Source organism: Terrapene carolina, unplaced genomic scaffold (assembly GCF_002925995.2).
Source record: "Terrapene carolina triunguis isolate 2854851 unplaced genomic scaffold, T_m_triunguis-2.0 Scaffold25, whole genome shotgun sequence".
Taxonomy (NCBI): domain Eukaryota; kingdom Metazoa; phylum Chordata; order Testudines; family Emydidae; genus Terrapene; species Terrapene triunguis.
In genome coordinates, this window is record NW_020664376.1 from 1 (window position 1) to 22,134 (window position 22,134).

General features: G+C 42.1%; 1 protein-coding gene across 1 annotated transcript in view; it reads left to right on the forward strand.

The window, feature by feature from the left end:
* Positions 1-2,625: 2,625 nt before the first annotated feature.
* Positions 2,626-22,134, forward strand: part of LOC113406302 (von Willebrand factor A domain-containing protein 3B-like) — a gene marked incomplete at its 5' end in the record, with an annotated part of 114,741 nt that continues 95,232 nt past the window's right edge. Inside the window, 4 exons of the mRNA XM_026650381.1 lie at positions 2,626-2,876; positions 4,842-5,001; positions 8,237-8,406; positions 16,405-16,529. Coding sequence (XP_026506166.1) covers positions 2,626-2,876; positions 4,842-5,001; positions 8,237-8,406; positions 16,405-16,529 — 706 coding nt within the window. The remainder of the gene's footprint in view (positions 2,877-4,841; positions 5,002-8,236; positions 8,407-16,404; positions 16,530-22,134) is intronic.

Genomic DNA, 22,134 nt, shown 5'->3' on the forward strand with positions numbered 1-22,134 from the left:
TTTATACTCCAAATAAAATAACAGTAAGAGGACCAAAAAAAAAAAAAGCCACTGTGGCTAAACAGCAGAGTAAAAAGGGTGATTAGAGGCAAAAAGGCATCTTTCAAAAATTGGAAGTCAAATCCTAGGGTGGATTATAGAAAGGCACATAAACTCTGGCAAGCAAAGTGTAGAATTAGGGAGCCAAAATAGAATGTGAAAAGCTGCTAGGAAAAGACACAAAAAAATAAGAGCAAAAATTTGTTTTACGTACATCAGAAGCAGGAAGCCTGCCAAACAATCAGTGGGGACACTGGACAATTGAGATGCTAAAGGAGTACTCGAGGAAGGCAAGATCATTGCACAGAAGATTAATGAATTCTTTGCATTGGACTTCACTGCATAGGACGTGAGGGAGATTCCAAAACCTGAGCCATTCTTTTTCGGTGACAAATCTGAGGAAATGCCCCAGACTGAGGTGTCAATAGAGGAGGTTTTGGAACAAATTGATAAATTAAAGAGACATAAGCCACCAGGACCAGATGGTATTCACCCCGGAATTCTGAAGGACCTCAAATATGAAATTGCTGAACTCCTAACTGTGGTGTGTAACCTGTTGCTAAATCAGCTTCTGTACCAGATGACTGGAGGATAGCTAATGTGATGCCAGTTTTTAAAAGAAGGCTCTAGAGGTGATCCTGGCAATTACAGGCTAGTAGGCCTAACTTCAGTATCAGGCAGATTGGTTGAAAATATAGTAAAGAACAGAATTATCAGACACATAGAGGAACATGATTTTTTGGGGAAGTGTCAACATGGCTTTTGTAAAGGGAAATTATATCTTACCAATCTGTTGACCCTCAAAGAATTCTAATAAATATGTAGACAAGGCTGATCCAGTGGATATAGTGTACTTGGACTTTCAGAAAGCCTCTGACAAGGTCCCTCACCAAAGGCTCTTAAGCAAAGTAAGTAGTCATGGGCTAAGAGGGAAAAGGTCCTCTCATGGATCAGTATTTGGTTAAAAGACGGCAAATAAAGGGTAGGAATAAACGGTCGGCTTTAACAATAGAAAGAGGTAAAGAGTGGGGTCCACCAATGATCTGTACTGGAACCAGTACTGTTCAACATATTCATAAATTATCTGGAAAAGGGGGTAAACAGTTATGTGGCAAAGTTTTGCAGATGATACAAAATTACTCAAGATAGTTAAGTCCAAAGCTGACTGAGAGGAGTTACAAGGGGATCTCACAAAACTGGGTGACTGGGCAAGAAAATTGGAGATGAAATTCAATGTGGATTCAAAGTAATGCACATTGAAAAACATAATCCCAACTATACTTAAAAAATTATGAAGTCTAAATTAGCTGTTACCACTCAAGAAAGAGATCTTGGAGTCATTGTGGATAGTTCTCTCACAACATCTGCTCTTTATTTACAACTTCATATAACACAGGAACCAGGGTAACCCAACTAAATTAATAGACAGCAGGTTTAAAACAAATAAAAGGAAGTACTTCTTCACAAGATGCACAGTCAACTTGTGGAACTTGTTGCCAAGGGATGTTATGAAGACCAAAAATGTAACTGGGTTCAAAAAAGAATTAGATAAGTTCATGAAGGATAGGTACATCAATGGCTATTAGCCAAGATGGTCAGAGATGCAGCCCCATGGTCTGTATATCCCTAAACCTCTGACTGCCAGAAGCTGGGATTTGATGACAGGGGATGGATCACTTGCTGATTGCCCTGTTCTGTTCATTCCCTCTGAAGCATCTGGCACTGATTATTGTTGGAAAACAAGGTATTGGGCTAGATGGATCATTGGTCTGATACTGTGTGGCCGTTCTTATGTACGTGAGTCAGGGTAATGCCTATAACTTTGCCTAGAACCCTGGGGTGAATGTCATAAGGTCCAGAGAAGGTCTTAGATATATTTCTCTTTTGTTTTATAATTATTTTTCTTTCCGGGGTAGTCCTTGGCTTTGCTTAATTTACTGATGGGGCTGGGGCTTATGGGATGTTAGTTGTTTTTTAATTTGCACCAAATACCTAAATACAAATATTTAGGCCCAATAGATACTGAATGTTGGGCATCCTGAACAAAAATACAAAGTAACATTTTTAATTTCCTTTCAGCTGCTGCTTAAGGACAAGATTGAGATTACATTGCCCCAGGAAAGAACTGTACATCCCCTTATTCCCCTGCACAGCTTTTTAAGAGCAAGTCACAATCTTGCCCTAACTTAATAACTAGTTTCCAAGTGCCCCCAATATATCCATCCATCTGCTCTGCAGTCCTTTCCAACACCCAAAGCCCCCATTTCCTTTAAGTCGCTTACATTGCTCTGATCTTGTCACAAACAAGTCATGCAAACTAGCTGACACTGCCCTATGCTTGCTTAAATATTGTGGAATGCAATTAGGATAAAGTGCAGTGGCTTTTTCATTATATGTGAGTGACTCAGAGGCATTTGTCAAGTATTTGCTGCTGAAATAGTGGAAGAAAAATGGGTTGTTTCCATTGCTACCTTTGCTGGCATATCTGGCACTACAAATCAGTCATTGTAGCTTTGCTGGACTTGGGACTGCTTTGAGTTATTTGTTTCGATCTTCATTTTCATTCTCTCTTGTATTTAAATAAAGCTGACAGCCAAAAAAGAGCTAATTCTTCATTTTGTGGACTGTCTAACTGGAGCTATAGAGCTGTACAAGCAGCGAATGGAATGGGTAACCAGTGAAAGTCGGCAGATATTTGGAGTGATTCTGGAATCGTGCATCACCATTGTTCTGGACTTTGGCACTGTGTGTAGAACTGAATTTGACCTGTGCCGTGATGCGCTTTCTATGGTCCTCTCACAGCAAGTGGCCCAGCTTGACAAGTTTAACCTCATTCGGTAAGGGAAATGGTGTTTATTTTCTACTTTTTGTTAATGAGATGAAGAGAAGTACTGTGGAGTATAGATCTGTATTCTGATGATATGCTTACTGCAGTAGCAATGGTCGTTATTATTATTTGTATTATGGTAGTGCCTAAAGGATCCCACCAAGTTCAGTGCCTCATTATGTTAGGCATCGTACATCTGTACTGTTCCTTTCTCCCAATGTGTATTGTTTCATGGTAGGAAGTATTGCTATCTGCATTTTACAGGTGGGCCACTACGCCACAGAGAAAGTGATTTGCCCAGTGTCACACACTAAATCACACAGTAGCAGAGCTGAGAAATGAAACCAGATGTCTTGAGTCCCAGTCCAGTGCCTTAACAAAGCGACTGTATTCCTTTCCTAATATGAGTAAATTAATTCGTATTCAGTGACAAATAGGCCCAGGTTTTCAAATTCATGTGCATGTGCAAGCCTTTACTTATGCAAGCATATAGATGTTTGCACACACAAAACAGGATTTACATTCATGTCAGGATGGGAGTTTGTGTGCATGCAAGTCATGTGTACGCAAAGGTTTGTGAGCAATTTAATGCATACTGTTTTGAAAACTGGCTTCAGAAAGTCTACTAAAAATTAGATTGTGACTCCTAAAGTCATTTTGCCCCTGATTTATGCCATAGTTTTGATTCTAGTGCCCTGAAGTGCTTAATTCCCCACCTCCCAATACACTTGAGGTTTGAAGATCAGAAGTGAGCTTACGTGGCCTTTGAAAAACAAACACACACACTTTTTTTTAAAGATGATCTGCAAAGTTATATCAAAATTGAGGCACAGTAAAGTTAAGTATTTGCTGAATTTATCAGGCAGTGAAGGGGGATTTAGGACAAAAATACATTTTATCTTTTAAAAAAATTTGTGACCGTACAGTACTACTCTCTCAGGTTTGCTAAGAGTTCTCCGAATCATGCTTTCTGGAATGTCACAGAGACTAGAACCACCTGTTTTTTGTTTTTGTTTTTTTTCTTCTTCTTTTTTTGTATACATGCACATGCGCACATGCTTTGCACTTCTGTAGTGCCTTCAACGCAAAAATTTCAAAGCACTTTTAAAATACTGATGAACTCCACATCCCAACTCTCTGGTTTGGTAGGTAGGTAAGTATTAATCCCATTTTACAGATGACACAGTGGCTAAAAATCACTCATTAGTCACAAAGGGGGGAGGGATAGCTCAGTGGTTTGAGCATTGGCCTGCTAAACCCAGGGTTGCAAGTTCAATCCTTGAGGGGGCCATTTAGGGATCTGGGGCAAAAATCTGTCTGGGGATTGGTCCTGCTCTGAGCAGGGGGTTGGACTAGATGACCTCCTGAGGTCCCTTCCAACCCTGATATTCTATGACTCATCTAAGTCAGGGGTAAAGGGAGAAATAAAACCTTGGTTTTATGACACTCAGTCATGTGCTTTAAGTACTGGACCATGCTGTCTCCCCAGTTTTTAGAGAACATGGTCATTTGTTTTAGCTTGGCAACACTGTTAAAACTGATTATTTATTTCTTACTCTTGGAATATTTCTGTTCCCTCCCCACCACATCCCACCAGCCTGTACAGTCAGATAGGTCTTTTATATTGTTTCTTGCATGTTTCAGGGGAAATATGCTCTAGAAATTGTTCTTAAAGCAGCTATATTTCTTTAGTCATCTTAATTCTGTCTTGGAAACAACTGCCTTAGAAACTAATTTTCAAACTTGTGGTGCCTTATGAGGGTTTTATTTTGCCTCTTTATCTTATTACTAGTTTGGTTTTAGAAATGTGTATTTTAACTACTGTCCTATTAATGGAATACTACAACCTCAAGAGTTGGTGGTTGGTGGTTTATTATTATTAAAGGTCAATACAGTAGAAATATTTTGAGCTCTGCTGTTGTGTGTTGTCAGTGGCTCCTCATTACTCCTGAATAATCACTAATATTATTTTCAGCACTGCACAAGATCTTGTGAAGTGGCAACAGAAAGCCGTTCCTGTGTCTGAATATTCTGTAGAGTCTGCTGTTAAATGGCTCTGGAAGTTGGACCATATGCCAGCCATCAGCTCCACCAGCTCCACTGAGGCTCTTTTGGAAGCCATAATTGATGAGACAGTAAGTTTATACATCTCCTCTGAAGTCTCCAGTAAACCCAAGAATATCCAGTGGAGAATTGGATTGCAAGTTTTATCCTAATGAATTGTGCAGGGCTAAAGAGAGAACTTGTGGCTGTCTAGAAGGTATTTCTTTCCATTACAGTTACAACCCATATTTACCAATACCGTATGTAAATGTATCAGGTTCTGAAAGCAGAAACTTGTTTTGTTTTCCCGTGGAGCATGAAAGGTAAATATGTTCTGAAGTCATGATGGGTAAGATAAATATTTTCCCTCCAGTGTCTTCACCAGATATACTTTTCAAAATATTTTTAATGAAAATGTTAATATTAAATATTACTCCAGAAAAGGATGTCATTTTTATTCTGTATTGCTTACTGAAATATGCAAGAAAATCCAAAAATATATGTGAAGACTGTTTTAACTTAGCACTAGCTGACTCCAGGAATTCTGTAAACTCTCATGTGACATCCAAATTGTAGCCTCACCAGCTGGTTGAGCAACTCTCTTACAGTAGTAGTGCCCAAAGCATACCAAGTATTTTTGCAGTTAAATTCTGTTTATTTTTAATAGGGCCATATTACATTACTCATTAAAGGAAAGCCAAAGGATATAAAAATATATACCATAATTTTAGCCAGCCACTCCATTCCTTTGGCAGCAAAGACACATTGGGACAAACTTATTGCTGGAGAAAATTGGTACAACTCATTTAAAGCTAAATTCAATAGTAAATTTGGCCCTCTGTGTTTGGACTGAGTTATCTGTTTACACAGGGGATGTGCAGAGGGCCAGTGCAAGATTCCACTTAAGTCTTACTTTGAGAAGTTATTTTAAGTGGGATGTAAGGTGGTGCGTAGGCCTTGTGGTTCTCTACCCAGGGTGGATGAATCTTGACCCCTGTGTGATTTGATATTAAAATTAAACTGGGTGAGGAGTTAATTTGTCCAAGGGTGACATTTTCTTATGTCTGATTTTTTTTTAGCAATGTGACAATCACTGCTTTTTTGGGAAAACATTACCAATTTGCAGTATTGTCTGGCTAAAAAAAACAGGCTTATCAGGCCTTGTAGGTCCGGGTCTGAAGAGAATGTTAAAAAATCCAGCCAACTGGTAGAGAACCTCACACATATGCCTTATTATTATTTTTCAACACACTGGTGGGATAGTGCACCATCCAGGAGAGTCCTTTTGGCTGTTGGTCATCATGGAACAGAGTTTAATTACAACTATTACCTTATCAATGAAAATTCATTTAGTGTATGTTCAGTGTAGTGTAGTGTAAACTAGTGGAGTCCCCTCTTGGCTCCAGGCAAAAGCTACACCTTCATCGTAGAGTCATAAAGTGACTCACTCCTGGAGGCTGGCTTTGTTAACAAAAAAATAATTCCACATTAAACTTACAGTAGCTAAACTGTTTCCCCAGACTTGGCTGCTCCTGTGGTTTCTTTACTTAGCCTAAACCTTCATCAGGGCCAGATTAACCTTTTGTGGGCCATCATGGTGGGGTTGGTCCCCAGAGTAGGGTTGCCAACTTTCTAATGGCACAAAACTGAACACCCCTACCCTGCCCCTTCCCGAGGCCCTGTCCCCGCTTGCTCCATCCCCCCTCCCTCTGTCGCTCACTCTCCCCCACCCTTATTCACTTTCACCGGGCTGGAGCAGGGGGTTGGAGTGCGGGAGGGGGATGAGGGCTCCGGCTGGGGGTGTGAGCTCTGGGGTGGGGTCAGAAATGAAGGGTTCAGGGTGTGGGAGAGGCTCCAGGCTGGGGATGTGGGCTCTGGGTTGGGGCCGGGAATGAAGGGTTTCGGGAGGCTTAGGGCTGGGACAGGGGGTTGGGGTGTGTGTGTGCGGAGTGTGGGCTCTGGGAAGGGAGTTTGGGTGCAGGAGAGGGCTCCGGGCTGGTGCAGGAGGTTCAGGGCTCCAGGCTGGGGCTAAGAGGGGAGAGGTGGAGCGCAGGCAAGACCTCAGGGTAGAGCGCGGGGGGTGGGGCCATGGTCCAGGCACCAGTGGCCCCCCCACTTCTAGGGAGCTTCCAGCGCTTCTGCTTGGCAACCATAATTGGCACCTTCTGCATGTGGGTCCGGCGCAATGGCGCCATTGTAAACCTGGTACTGTCCTTCACCTCAGGCATAGCTACTCCCTAGGGCTCCTTTCCTCAGGACGTACCTGTCTCAAATCCTAGGTCACTCTCCCAGAGGGCTAGTCGTCACTCCCTTACACTCAAGGTGGAATCTAATGAATCACACCTTCCCCTGTGAGTCAGCAGTATTTAACCTGCAGTTCCCAACACCTACTAACTGTGTGGGGTAGCTGGAGAATCCTGTCTCCTCTGTGCATGCAGAGAAAGTTGGGGTAAAAATGCCCATGTGTCAGTCTATTAGCTCATCAGGGATTCAGGGGACTAAGATGAAGATCCATTAAGGTTGTGTCTATACTTTGAGCTGTGGCTGTAATTCCTAGTTCAAGAGACATACCTGTGCTAGCTCTGATTGAGCTAGCATGCTAAAAATAGTGTAGCCTTGGCAGTACAAGTGGTGGGACAGGCTTTCCACCCAACTACATATAGCAGTCCAAGATGCTAGGTATCTACTTGGGGCGGCTAGCCTCCTGTTGCTTTGCTGCTGAGGCTACACTCTATTTTTAGCACGCTAACTCAACCAGAGCTAGCACGGGTATGTCTCCTTGAACTGGGAATTACAGCCCCCGCTCAAAGTGTACACATACCCTTTAGAAGGCAAAAATTGAAACACTCACTGGGTCTAATGGAGGATTGAATCTGCTTTACTGTAGGACTGTACCTCACAGGAGAATGAAGGCATGGACGTGATTCCTTAATACCTTCAAGGTTCCTTAATACCTTCTCAGGCTCAACCAGTTTTATCTTCTCTTATTTTCCTTAGTGGGTGCTCCAGAGCTCCCTACTGTGTATGTGGAGAGTGGCTTCTTTTAAAAGTGATCATTTATCAATACTTACACAGTGCTTGAGGTACTGCAGTTATTGCCATATTCTGTCTCAGATACTGGGCTGTGATAGCTGTGGGACTGATTCTCCTGTCACTTCAACCAGTTTTATGTTAGTGTAACTCCACTGAGTAATGAGTCAACTCTACTGATTTTTCTTTCCTCATGTCAGCATAACGCATTGCTAGAGTAAATCCAAAGCAGCTATATGCAAAATAAGTCTTCCTATTGTTTTCTGTTTAATAATATGCATAATGTATCTACCATAGGTTGAAGCTGTTTATTACTTTACTGTGGGTGATCTTCCAAAGGACATGAAGCAGCTACTCTTGCAGAAGGTTTCTAACAGCCCGTACCCAATCCACACAGTATCTTTTAATGCAAAGGAGGAAGAAACCATTCTTTTCCTAAAGGAGCCGAGCCAACTGACTTCTGGAAGGTATGGGGAATACTACTACTACTGCTACATGATTTCAGTACTTTTGAAGGACTATACAGATAGAAACATGTGAATCCTTACACCATACCTGGGAGATAAGTGAGTATTATTCCCATTTTACTGATGATAAACCTGAGACAAAGAGGTTAAGTAATTTTCTTAAGGTCACAGAGGAAATTGTTGTAAGAGCTGGGATTAAAACTCAGGAGTTCCTGTGCTCAGACCAAACTTCCCTCCACACACGTGCTCACGGTCTCTCTCTTTAAGTCAGCTTACTATGTAAATGAGAAACAATCTGTCAGCTCCACCTATTCTTGGGCCTGCAGAAAAAAAAGTGCAAGGAAAAGAGATGGACACAAAAATATGCTGAAACAGATGATTGATTGCTTTATATACTGTATTGCAGTAATACTTGTGGGCAACAATAAGGAATTCAGAACCCTGTTGTATTCGGTATTGTACAAACACACAGTAAAAAGACAGCCTCTGTCCCAGATAATTCACAGTTAAAGTTGTGACAAGACTCAGCAGGTGGATGAGACAATGAAATGGGTGAAGTGGGGTTGGAGGAGGAGGTAACCATAAAGCAAACATCTTACTGACTTAATTACAATTTATAGCTTTATGCAGAGGCTGCAATGTTTATAGTTAGCAGTCGTGCTAGAGATGTGTTGGAAAACTAATACCGCAAAATACAAACTGTCCAATAAGTTCTTGGAATGTACCAGGGACCATTTCTTGTTTCACAAGGTGGAGGAAGTAACCAGGAGGACAGTCATTGTAAACTTGATTCCAACTAAAAGGGAGGAATTGGCTGCTAATCTGAAGGTTAAGGGCAATTTTGGGTGAAAGCGATCATGAAATGATCGATTTCATGATTCTAAGAAAAGGAAGGAGTGAGAGCAGCAGGATAAGGACAATAGACTTTTTTAAAAAAGCAGACTTTAACAAACCCTGGGAATTGGTAGGTAAGGTCCTATGGGAAGAAAATTTAAGGGAAAAAGTCGTTCAGGAGAGCTTGCAGCAATGCTTAAATTATAGGAGAAAAGTTGCGTGCCCCTGAATGTCAAGTGGCTTGCTTTCATTTAAACCGTAGTGAGAAGTAAGGGGGCTGTAAGACAGAAGTGAGGTATCCCCTAAAAGTAGTAAGGGGTCCCATTCCCCCAAGCTACCCTGTAATTCCAGCACTGGCTGGCAGTTTCTCAAAGAGATAATATTAAAGGTGCATCAGCAAACTATCCTGTTGCAAAAGAAACACAGGAAAAATAGTAAGATGCCAAAATCGCTCCCTGAGGAGCTCTTGAATAATCTGAAAATCAAAAAGGAATCCTCAAAAAGTGGAAACGTGGACAAATAGCTAAGGATGAGTACAAAAGAATAGCACAGGCATGTAGGGACAAAATCATAAAGGCTAAACCACAAAATGAGCAGAACATTGGCAAGTCGTAATAACGTTTGTGTCCCATACTGAAAATGTCCAACCCACAAGGTTATACGGTGTTTGCCTTCTCCAGCTTTTGCAATCTTGGCTTGACCTTGTCCCCATTGCCTCATCTGTAATGTGTTGTTTTGGATTTCTTCATCCAAGGTGAACCCACATGCTGTACATCACAACAACATAAATAGGTACCATGCCTCTTGGAACAACATGAGGTATCCGGGGCTTTCCAGACTCCCCCACCCGTCCTTACCAGTATCTGAGGATGAGTGACATGTTCTTTTAAGATGTCACCTGCCAGGGTAGGTTCCAACATACCTACGAACTGGATGCTATACACTGTTAATGCTTTACTTAGTCCTGTGGCCACTGGTATTGCTAGTACTATAGGAAAGATCCATGTCTTATTAAGCGTGCACTTTTTCTCAGCATAGAAGATCCTTGAGTAGCACCTTATTTATCAACAACCCAGGCACTTCCCCACCTTGAATTTCCTTTAGTTCTACCTGTAGCTCCTATATTAGGAAGCTGCCATACCACAAACAGGTAATCACCTTTGATACATTAGGATGGTTCATGATTTTTTGCATTTCATTGAGTGCTGCTTCCACTTCCCTAAACAACTGTCCTGTTATTCTAGCATCCTGAAACCCTTTAAATCCTCCCCTATATCCTCATTCTGTTGTTTATTTAACTTTTTAACAGGCTTCGTAATTGAACTCATTTTCTGATTTTCTTCCCACAATACTCTGATATGCATATGATTCCATGCTGATGTTTCCAATGCCTCAACTCCTTGTACTATTCCTGTATCTCTTTTATCTCTTTCTCCCTGACTCTTTCCCTCCTCAGGCCTCCAAATTTCCTCCAATTCCACCCCATCCATTGATTGTCTGAAATTTTGCACCACATTTACTACCATTTGCATATAGAAGCACACAAATTTTGCATGACAGAGCTGCTGTGGGAATGTAAAATTGGTTAAATTCAATACTACGGGTATCATTTGGTACTGTACATTATTATACATAATCTGATATTCACAATTTATAATTAGTCCATTGTCAGGTCCTGCTTCCATTTCTGGGCATGGTTCATCATGCTTCAATTCTGGAATAGGAAGCATTGTTACACCAGTATGTTCAGAAGCAGTGATGGTACTCTGCCAGTTCTTAGTCACATTCAGAGAGAACCTCAAAGCCTCAGTCACTTTCCTGGCATGGTAGGTGGACTCCTGGGCAGAAGTTCTTTCGATGATCTGCTAGAGTAACTGTAATATTTCCCGCATGTGTTAACTGCATGCTATAACTGGTTAGGTTAGCCATTACCATCCAATTTAAACACATGGTCCCCTTTGGGTCCCGTAGTCCAAGTCCCAGCTCCTGAGAGTTGCTTGTGCTGCAGGATCTTCCACCTTGGCTGCAGTTCAGTCTGTACCAGAGCTTTGTAGGCTTTCCTGCATGATTACCTGGAAACCGTAAGGCTAGGGTGACTTTCTCCACCTTGTGCACTGTCACCACCTTGTTCCTCTGCTGTATCATTAATACCATGGACCCCAATGCAGTGAACCCCACGGTGATCAACACCTGAAAAAGAAAACAATTACGGTCACTTCCTCTTTTTATATCAATAGATTCCTTCTGTCCTTCCCTCTGTGTGGTTTCATCTGCATAGCATACAACCATTGTTTCACCACCCCTTTTTCATCCTTTTCCTGGACCAGCGGTATGGATGGACTAGCCTTGTCCATTACATAGCAGGGACTCTCCCAACTGGCTTTTGGAAATGGCCTTTTATTTGAGACATACTGCACAAGGAACTGATCTCCCACTTCAAATGCCTTGCCAGAGGCTTGGTCATCAATTATCTTTTCATTTTTTTTGTTGGGCCTCTCCTAGGCTTCTTGCCACCATCTTGTGTACCTCTTGTATATGCCGTACCAATTCCTTGAGCTGCTGCTCTGTTACACTGCATTATGTCCATCACTGGGGTAATGAATATCTCATCTCCCTTCTAGTCATAGTCTCAAAAGGGGTAACCCACATAGCCTTCGCCATGCTTCCCCTTATGACCTTTAAAACAAGGTGTAGTTTAACATCCCAGTCTTTCCCTGAGCCGCTTACCACCTCTTCAGCGTTGTTTTTAATCAGTCTGGTTGGCTCGTTCCACAGTCCTGAACTCTGTGGGTGGCATGGTATATGGAATTTCTGATCATGTTGTAGTATCTCACAAACCTTCCTAGTCACTTTTCCCATGAATGCTGGACCATTATCACTATCCATAGCCTGAGGAAGACCCCACCTAGAGAATACCTGCTCTGTTAGCACCTGAGCTGTGGTGATGGCTGTACAGTGTTGAGTCAGAATAGCTTCTATACGCCTAGTAAAAGCATCTACAATTACCAAAAAGCATTTATTTTCTCTAGCAGTTGTAGTTGTTGGCCTCCATTGCACAGTAAACACTCGCTCTTTAGTGCTAAGTTAATTTAAATGTCCACCTTTTGTGTGTCTATTCTCATGAACTCCTCACTTAATCCAACCAGGACCTCCCCTGATTTTCAAGCCACAAGTAGTCCATCCCTGTCTTTTTAGTTCCCATTCATATAATACACCAGTTCCCCCACCTAATGATTTTAAGGTGTCTTGTATTTCCTCATTTTCCTTTTGTAGAGCCTGTAGATCAAAATCTTTTCTCTCTCTCTGTTTCACGGCCCTAGTTGTCACTGCCTCTACCCCAGCGGTGGCCGTCTCTCCTGGCCATATAAATCCACTTTTGGCTGCTTCCTTTACTGCCCTATCTGCTTCATCATTCCATATTTTAATTTCTCCACTCTTGGCTTGTGCCTTATCCTTCATTACCCAGACCTCCATCAATCCCTTGTCTTGTTCATCTGATCCAACCACTTTCACAAGCCTGCATGCTTAATGCTCCTGCCATCACTCTTCTTCCATTCATTTTTTTTTGTATCGAATGGAAGAAAAGCAGTAAGTGCATTACACACAAAACTCAAATCAGACACCAGCACTCCCCATCTTCAGGCCTTTTATAGCCTGAACGAGTGCAGCAATATCAGCATATTGAGCTGAGGGAGTCTGTCTTGAAAAGAGGTCTTGTTGGTCCTCTCCTGCATAAATTAAGGCTAAACCAGTAACTGGCTTTCCTGCCACATAGTAGGAGGATGTAAATGGGGAGTAATCCCCAATGTCATCAGAACCCAGAGCAGCAGCAGTCTTTGGTAGAAAAATCCCAGTCAGATTGTTTCCTGTTTCAGGGCTTGGCACACACTCATCACATTCTCCTGTGATTGTAAGCCTGTCTGGGGGTGGGGGTTGGGGGGCTGGATTATGCAGTTGGTCTCCCTCTATGTTGTCCCCCAAGAGTGGGGGACATTCTAGTGCTGGACTTTCCTGTCCTTAATCTTTCCTTTTGCTAAAAATACTAGAGGGGCATGAACTGAACACACACTAACCTTGCTTCCACCCATAATATAACAAAATTTCTGGAGAGGCCAACAATAATTCATAGCCCATATGGATTTTTCAAGAATAAATTTTACCAAACCAACCTAATTTCCTTCTTTGATAGGGTTACTGGCCTAGTGGATATGGGGGAAGCAGCAGACATGATATAGTTTGATTTTAGGAAGGCTTTTGACTCAGTCCCACCTGGCATTCTCCTAAGCAAACTAGAGAAATGTGTTCTGAGGAAATTACTATAAAGTGGGTGAAAAACTGGTTGGAAGACCAGACTCAGAGTAGTTATCAGTGGTTGGCTGTCAAACTGGGAGGAAATATCTAAAGGAGTGCCCAAGGTGTCTGTCATGGGTGCCCGGTACTATTCAGTATTTTGATTAGTGACTTGGATAATGGAGAGGAGAGTGTGCTTACAATATTTTTGGAAGACACCAGGCTGGAAGGGGTTTTTAGCACCTTGGAAGACAGGATTAGAATTCAAAACGACCTTGATAAAGTGGAGAAATGATCTGAAATTAACAAGATAAAATCTATTAAAGACAAATGCAAAGTACTACACTTAGGAAAAATTTAAATGCGGAGCTACAAAATGGGGAATAATTGGCTAGGTAGTAGTACTACAGAAAAGGATCTGGGGATTATAGTGGATCACAAATTGCATATGAGCCAACAATATGATGCAGTTGCGAAAAAGGCTAATATTCTGGGGTTTATTAACAGGAGTGTCATATGTAAGATACGGGAGGGAGGTAATTGTCCCACTCTGTTCAGCACTGGTGAGGCCTCAGCTGGAGTACTGTGTCTAGTTCTGGGCATTGCACTTCAAGAAAGATGTGGACAAACTGGAGAGAGTCCAGAGGAGATTAACAAAAATGATAAAAGGTTTAGAAAACCTGTCTTGTGAGAAAAGGTTAAAAAAATGGGCATGTTTAGTCTTGAGGAAAGAAGACTGAGGAGGGACCTGATAACGGTCTTCAAATATGTTAAGGGCTGTTTAAAAGAGGACAGTGATCAATTGTTCTCTGTGTCCCTTGAAGGTAGGGCAAGAAGTAATCAGTTTAATCAGCAGCAAAGGAGATTGAGGTTAGATACTAGGAAAAACTTTCTAACTGTAAAGATAGTCAAGTTTTGGACTAGGCTTCCGAAGAAGGTTGTGGAGTCCCCATCACTGGACATTTTTAAGAACAGGTTGGACAAACACCTGTCAGGGATTGTCTAGGAATACGTAGTCCTGCCTCAGTACAGAGGGCTGGCTAGATGACTTGTAACACACAAAAGGAAGTGTCAGAACTGCTGCAATGTTACCTAATTTAAGGCAGGTCTTGGGACAACAAGAAGCAGAGGTGATGTTATCCATCAGCCCTTATAGAGGGGAGTTTCCGCACTGTACCATGCCTCCCCAGAGTCTGCTTTGTCCCTGCTGGATACATGGGAGGGAGGCAACCTGCCCCGTCCTTCTGGGGAGCAGTTAGGTGACCAGCTCCACAGGGAGAAGAGGCAGGTATCAGCCTTCAGACACTGGGCAGGGTTTTCCCCCCAGCTGACTGAGGTTGAATGTATTCCCTTGGGTGGAGAAGGTGGAGGAGGGCCCATTGGGTGGGCAATGGCAGTGACATGCAGATTGGCTGTGTCCTGAACAGTGGCCGTAGGTTTAGGGAGAAGGGTGATGGTGGGGGGAGGAGGGTGGAAACTAAGGAGTTGTATATATTTATATTACGTTAATTTAGTTGTTATTTATCTATTTCTGTTTGTCTGTCTTATCTTTTTTTTTAGGTCGTAACCTCTTAGGGGCAAGGTCTGCTCTGTTTTGGTACAGTGACTAGGCTGATGGGTCCTCAAACCTGATTTGGGCTTCTAGACACAACCATAATCCAAATAAATAATAATAATTAGGGGCATGGTGGCAGTCCCTCCTCAGGAATGCCATCTTGTGGAGGCTCTGCAGAGCTGTGGTAGTGGCACTGGGGAGCTGGGCAGAATCGTTCTATGTGGTATGATCCCTCCTGAGCCCTAAATAATTCTGCAGATGTCTAGTGTGAATGTTAATGCTCAGTGGACCAGCAATAACACCTTGCAGCTGGGTAGCGGTGCACAGATGCAGGGCAGGCAGCTGGGTAGCTGGCTGTGCAACCAGAAGGGAGCCTGGAGGAAAGTGTAGGCCTAGCTGTTCCACAGCTGTAGTCAGGGATCCATCGGATCCCCATGGTTAGTGCCTTTGTTTCTTGTACATCCCTGTTTTGGGAAGGCCTGTTTCTTTCCCTTTCTGCGAGGCCTGCATTAATCAGATGTTACGGCTCAAGTACCATGGAAATACACCCTCAATGTGTTTGGAATAACTTGTCTCATCCTGTGGAATATTTTCAGGTGGATGTTTGAGCTCTGCCTGTCTCTCTGGCTTGTATATCAGTAGTTCAATAAAGGCACTTGTGGGGCTCTGAACTTACAGGATGCCCTGATTAAAAAGACTCCAGGGTTGTCTTGGACTCTTCAGCAAATATTCCTGATCAGCATGCAACATCAGTTAAGAGCTAATAGTATGCTTGATGCATTGAAATAGGTAAGGAAATGATTCAGAACATTTATGCTAGTGTCTTCATATTGAAGAATGGTATTCCCTCTTCTGAAGTACCCCAATTTCTGGCCTCTTCACCGTATGAATATACAGTAACAGAAATCAATGAGTTCTTCAGAAGGGCAACAAGGATGCTCAGAGGTACATAATGAAGGGATAAACTAGGGCTGTATTTACATAATTTACTTAGGCCAGGTCTACACTACCGCGGTAGTTCGACGGCTGGCAATCGAACTTCCGGGTTCGATTTATCGCATCTGGTCTGGACGCGATAAGTCGAACCAGGAAGTGCTCGCCGTCGACTGCGGTACTCCACCTCAGCGAGAGGAGTACCGCGGAGTCGACGGGGGAGCCTGCCTGCCGCGTGTGGACCGCATCTGAACCGCGGTAAATTCGAACTAAGGTATGTCGACTTCAGCTACGTTATTCACGTAGCTGAAGTTGCGTACCTTAGATCGAATTGGGGTGTTAGTGTAGACCAGGCCTTAGAGATGAAAACCCTTTTTATATTACAGATTCCATGCGTTTGCTGAGAGAACTGACTACATAGATATCATTGGACCTATACCAAAGAGTGAAGACGATGGAGAAAGTCTAGCCACCCAGAATTCAAGAAAATTGAAAGGAAAGGCGCCTTTAGGTAAAAATAATAAAAGCATGTTCTTTCTTAAAACCTTCAGAATAACAGTGTAATTTAGGAAATGTAGCCAAGTGTTAATAAACATAGGCGTGAGCAGTGCTCCCACTTCACCATCTGGGAGAGGGGGCAGGACAAATGGCTGGCCTCTGGGTGGGAAAGGGTGGATACCATGTACGTGGTCAGAGGGGGAAGGAAGAAGTTGAGAAATGGACAGAGCTTTGTGTGTATGAGAGAGATACACAGAAAAGAACAAGATCGTTTTGTTTGGAAAGAGGGAAGGGTGTTGCTGTATATATGCTAGGGGTGTGGTGGGAGCATTTCAGTAGATGTTGCATATCTGAAATTACTTCTATGCCACTGTTTCTAAAGATGAATGATGAGTAGCTTTAATTACCTAAAAGTGCAGTAATCTCTTTGAAATGCATTGTGTGGTATCTCTTATTGCTATTATGGACTAGAATTTACAAGTTAAAAAGGAAGACAATTAGCCTTGTGCAATTACTAAGCATTATAGCCATGGTTATGACATCACTGACAACCAATCAGAAAACTCCAGTTGTGTCTAGATTCTAAATCCTTTCAGAGCAGAAAATGTATTGCCGTGATTACTCTTTTCTTCCATGTCTGATGTCTCTTGTTTCAGGGTGCCTTCTTGAATGATGCAGAGGGCAATAATAATAAAAATGCTGATTAGCCTCTAATGTGTTTTGAAAGTGTTTCTTGCATATGTGGAATAAACTACAAAAGGAAAGAATTGGAAACTGAGGCCATGTCTACACCAGCGAGCTTACAGCGGCACAGCTGTACTGATGCAGCTGCGCTGCTGTAAGATTGCTTGTGTAGCCGCTCTGTGTCGATAGGAGAGAGCTCTCCTGTTGACATAATAAAACCACCTCCATGTACGGCAGTAGCTATATTGGTAGGAGAAGTTGTACCGCCTGGCCACGCCTCCGCCTAGGAGCCAGAGGACATGTCACCACTCCCCCCACACCCTCCCACACCCTAACTGCCTCCCGGAGCCTGCACCCCAACCCCCTGCACCCTCAGCCAGAACCCTCACCCCCTCCCACACCCCAACCCCCACCTCAGTTTGGAACCCCTTCCTGCACCCTGAACCCCTCATTTCTGGCCGCACCCTGGAGCCCGCACTCCCAGCTAGAGCCCTCACCTCCTCCCGCACCCCAGACCCCTGCCCCAGCCCAGTGAAAATGAGGAGTGAGTGAGGGTGCGGGAGGGGGGATGGAGTGAGTAGGGGCGGGGTCTCAGAGAAAGGACGGGGCAGGCTGGGGCCTTGAGGAAGGGGTGGGGCAGGGAGTGGGGCAAAGGTGTTCAGTTTCGTGCAATTAGAAAGTTGGAAACCCTGTCCAAACCCCACTTCCTATTCTATGGAGAGAACCCCCATGGAGCCCTGCTCCATGGTAGTGCATCGGCTGCAGAATTCACTTGCATAGCATCCCACTGGCCTTCCCCCCGGTGGAAAGGAGATCAGGATTTGCTTCTCTGTTATCTAACATTCCAGGTATGCAGGCAAATACATCTCCAGTGCTACCCTGTGTACCTAATTTTTGAAGTGCTGCCTTTAAACAGCAGCACTTTAAAGAATGCTACTGTATTCTACTGCCACACAGTGGCGGAGGCAGGGTTCTGCAGGAAGAAGTTAAATTCCCCATCTTGGTTTGTATGCAAAATAAGTCTGAGCAACTTAAAATGTCTAATTTTCTTGCATTTGTCTGTTCTCCCTTTGTAAAGCCTGATCTGAGTCAAATGATCACAGAATTAATTAATATTCCAGTCTCTTCTGTAAATTAATTTTCTTCCTTTTCTTTTTTTTGCGGTTTTTTGGACTTTTAGAAATTTGGTGCTGGTTTTCCGTTTTTTTGTTTTGCTTTGTTTAGTTTGCTGGTGGTTGTAAGCTAGTTTGGTATCTTGGTTGTGAATCAGATGGGGTTGGAGTAGTTTTTGAAGCAGGCTACAGCTGCTGGGAGGTAAGACTGGAACAGATTGATTTTGTGTGTGTGTGTGTGTGTGTGTGTGAGGATGTTCAGCAATTGGGAGGTGGAAAGGGATGCTTGTTGGGGTGTTGTATGTTAGTTGTAGTTTGTGTGTATATACACCCACACCCACACCCCCCCCCCCACACCCCCCTCCACTCCCCCCACCAAAGTGGGTCCACCGCAAAACAAGTTAAAATGCTCCATTCGCAATTTAAAATTTTAGTTATTATTTCTTGGTCTTTTTCAGCCTTTTAGCTATCACTACTTTAGATTGCAAGCTCTCCAGGCAGGAAATCCATCTTTATTTGTATTGTGAAGTACATAACTGGTACTATAATAAGTAGTACATATTTAGTAAAAGGTTTTAAACGTCTGGAACCCAATTCTAAAATTCTGTTAATAATTTTGAAACATTACTCATTGTAAGGGTTTGAACACAGTTAAATAACTATTTTACCCTTCTAACATTGAGTCAGTCATACAATTTTAAATGTTAGCTAGGCACAAAATAGGAGCTTATTGTGTAAAGGAAATAAGGGGCTTGATTTACCACTGTGTTACTCTTGCTTAATGCTGGTGTAATTCTGCTGAAATCAGTGGAGTTACATAGGCACAAAATTAGTGCAACATGGTGCTGAATCAGGCAGAAGAAAACAAACTTTAAGCTCAACTTTCATTCTTGCTGCTAGTGGAGAGTAAATATAAAAGCTTTAGGCATATTTATCCAGTGTATTGCCTGTTTCCATTGTAACCCCACTGGACATCACTGAGTTCTTTTCCCTTTATGAAATGGAACTGTTGAGTTCTTCAGGTAGATCCAAGGAGACAGTTAAACTGACAAGCTGTTTGGCTGGAGTGGATCAGTGCTTGATTTCCCTCGAAGTAGAGATACTACATCCATGCTCGAAAATTAGGTAATTGCAATAAAAGTGGGCACCAGCAGCAGTGCTGTTGAGGGCTGTTAATATTTAGTGGAAAAATGAATATTAAGACACGGTCAACAGGAGAGCCAGCATCGGAGAGGGGGGGCAGGAGAAAGGAAGGATGAGGAGTAGGACAGTATGATTGAGATCACTTGGGACACTGTGCATATAAAGGATATTGATGTTTATATTTTTATATTTGTGTGTGTGTGGGGGGGATTCTTGGGGGATCTCAAGGAGCAGTTTTTCTCTCCTGTGGCTTCTCAGGTGGAGGAAGATGACTGTGTGTGTGATGATGTGCTGGATGTAGTGGGTGGGGCAGAAAAACGGGGGAGACGAACCCTTCAGTTGGAGAAAAAGGAGTTGCTGAGGATGATGCTGGAGCAATCTCTGGAGAGATTGGCCTGCTGTGGGGGACTAGACCCCAGGTAGGACCTGCTTTGACATCTTGTCCTTGGTCTTGTAAATCCTGGTTGTTACCTGGGTAAAAAAATATTGTGTTGCTTGACTGTAGTAAAATGCATTTATCATCTAAAGGATTTGTCACCAAATACCTCTGCTATCAAACGGGTATGGTATTTGATTTCACAATGCTGTGACATAAAAGAAAGTGAAAAATGTCAATAAATGTTTTATTGTGTAATATTGAATTCAATACATGTCCCATACTGGATACATTATCAGTACATACAGTAAGTTTTCAAAACATATAAATTAGAAAGACCTGGAGAAACCAGCAGAACATTTACAATGCTTCTATTTTTCAACTTTTCAACAGAAACATTTAAAACCTTCACAAAATTGAAACCCTTTTAGTAGGAGATGATGATTTGGGAAGGAAATATTTTTTTCTGAATTGCATTTGTCAGCACAACCTTATGTTCAATACCTCGATAATACATATATGATTGATTTATATTTGGTGGTTTTACTTCCACATCACTGTAGCTGGTACATGTTCAATGGCCTGGTAGTTGTAATTTATTTGATTTTATATAAATTGCAAATTTCTAGTGTATTTATGTTCTTATATAACTCTGCTACAGTTTTGCCAATTGTCATGTTTTAAGCGTGGTGTTTCTTAAAATGAAACTGAATCAAGTGTTTTGGTCAGAATATTTTTCTTGATCTTCTAAGGTCAATGAGAAACTTATACTTTTATTCTTCCTTTTCAGTTTTATGCTGTGGAATGTTCCATTTTGCTTGAACTTTTTATGATTTTGGAGAGATTGATTTTCATGTTAACTTGTATTGGCTAAAACAGAACTCTTGAAATACAAGAAGATACCAGGAGATGGCAGTGTACAATAACACATTATAAAAGATTATGTGGAAAATTAACTGCATTTCACATTTAAAACTGTGTTGATGTATTTAAAAAATATATATGTATTGTTCATTTAAGGCAATTCTACGATGTTTATTGAACAGGCAAAGTGAGCGGGTTTTGTTTGGTGTAGGTTAACTGATGGTTTATTTTAGTAGAGATATATTGAGTATATTATCAAGTATGGCATATCCTGTAATTGTTTTGGGTACACTGGATTGCATCAACAGATGTTAAGATATAGTTGGACTAATTCAGTGTTGTAATAGGTAAATCAGCATTTAGGCTACTAATCTGGTTTTACAGAAAGGAGCACTTATGATTCAATCCTTTTACATCTCGTATTGTTCTATTATGCCATTCTTCCTTCTGATCCATATTACAGTATTAAGTTCTCATAGACCACGCTACCTAATTTATTCACAGCATTGTGTAGACTTCTTGAAACAGAAGTACATGCCGTCTCTATTTTTCAGCTTTGAACTTGCAGCTTTTGTATACTTTAATTCTATTAAAGACCAATTTTAAACTTTTAATCAAGGGCAAAGTATCTCTTGAATTTTTAAAATGGTCTTAGATCTACTCTAACTTTGGGGTTTGCACTGAATAATCTATTTCATTCACACCTGTCTGCCTAATTGAAACCAATTTTACAAATTATTTAGGTGTCATTAGTATCATTAAGGTTTTGGTTAGTTGTAGCAGGAGGGCAAATGTATATTGCTAAAATCACATCACTTATACTTAAGGGACTGCTAAAGTTACAAGTACATCTGCTCAGTAGTTGTAGGAATTTGAAGCAACTGAAAATGTCAGCTTTTCTAGATTTCAGGGTTGGGCTTTCTCATGCAAAGGCCAGTTTTAATTAAAAAAAAAAAAGAACAGAGGGCTGGATTTCCCGCTTCTGCATTAAAATACATAGGGGAATTCTATGAGAATTTCCTTGTGGAGTTTCCCATGCTGGGAAGGAGGATTTGCCCTTCACCATGGGACAGACTATAACCAAAACCCACCACCCCAAACCCAGGAGGCTGTGTTACCTCTGTTTTAGGGCCCAGACCCCTAAGCCCAGGCAACGCATCTCAAGTGAAGCTTCGTTGCTGGTGCCTCTCTGCTCATGTATATTCCTTGAACCCATTTTAGAGAGGAGTTCCCACTGCAAAGGGACCTGTCATAACTATAAAGGGAAGGGTAACAGCTCTCTGTGTACAGAGACTCCAAATCCTTTTACCTGTAAAGGGTTAAGAAGCTCGGGTAACCTGGCTGACACCTGACCCCAAGGACCAATAAGGAGACAAGATACTTTCAAATCTTGGGGGGGAAAGGCTTTTGTGTGTGCTCTTTGTTTTAAGGGGTGGTTC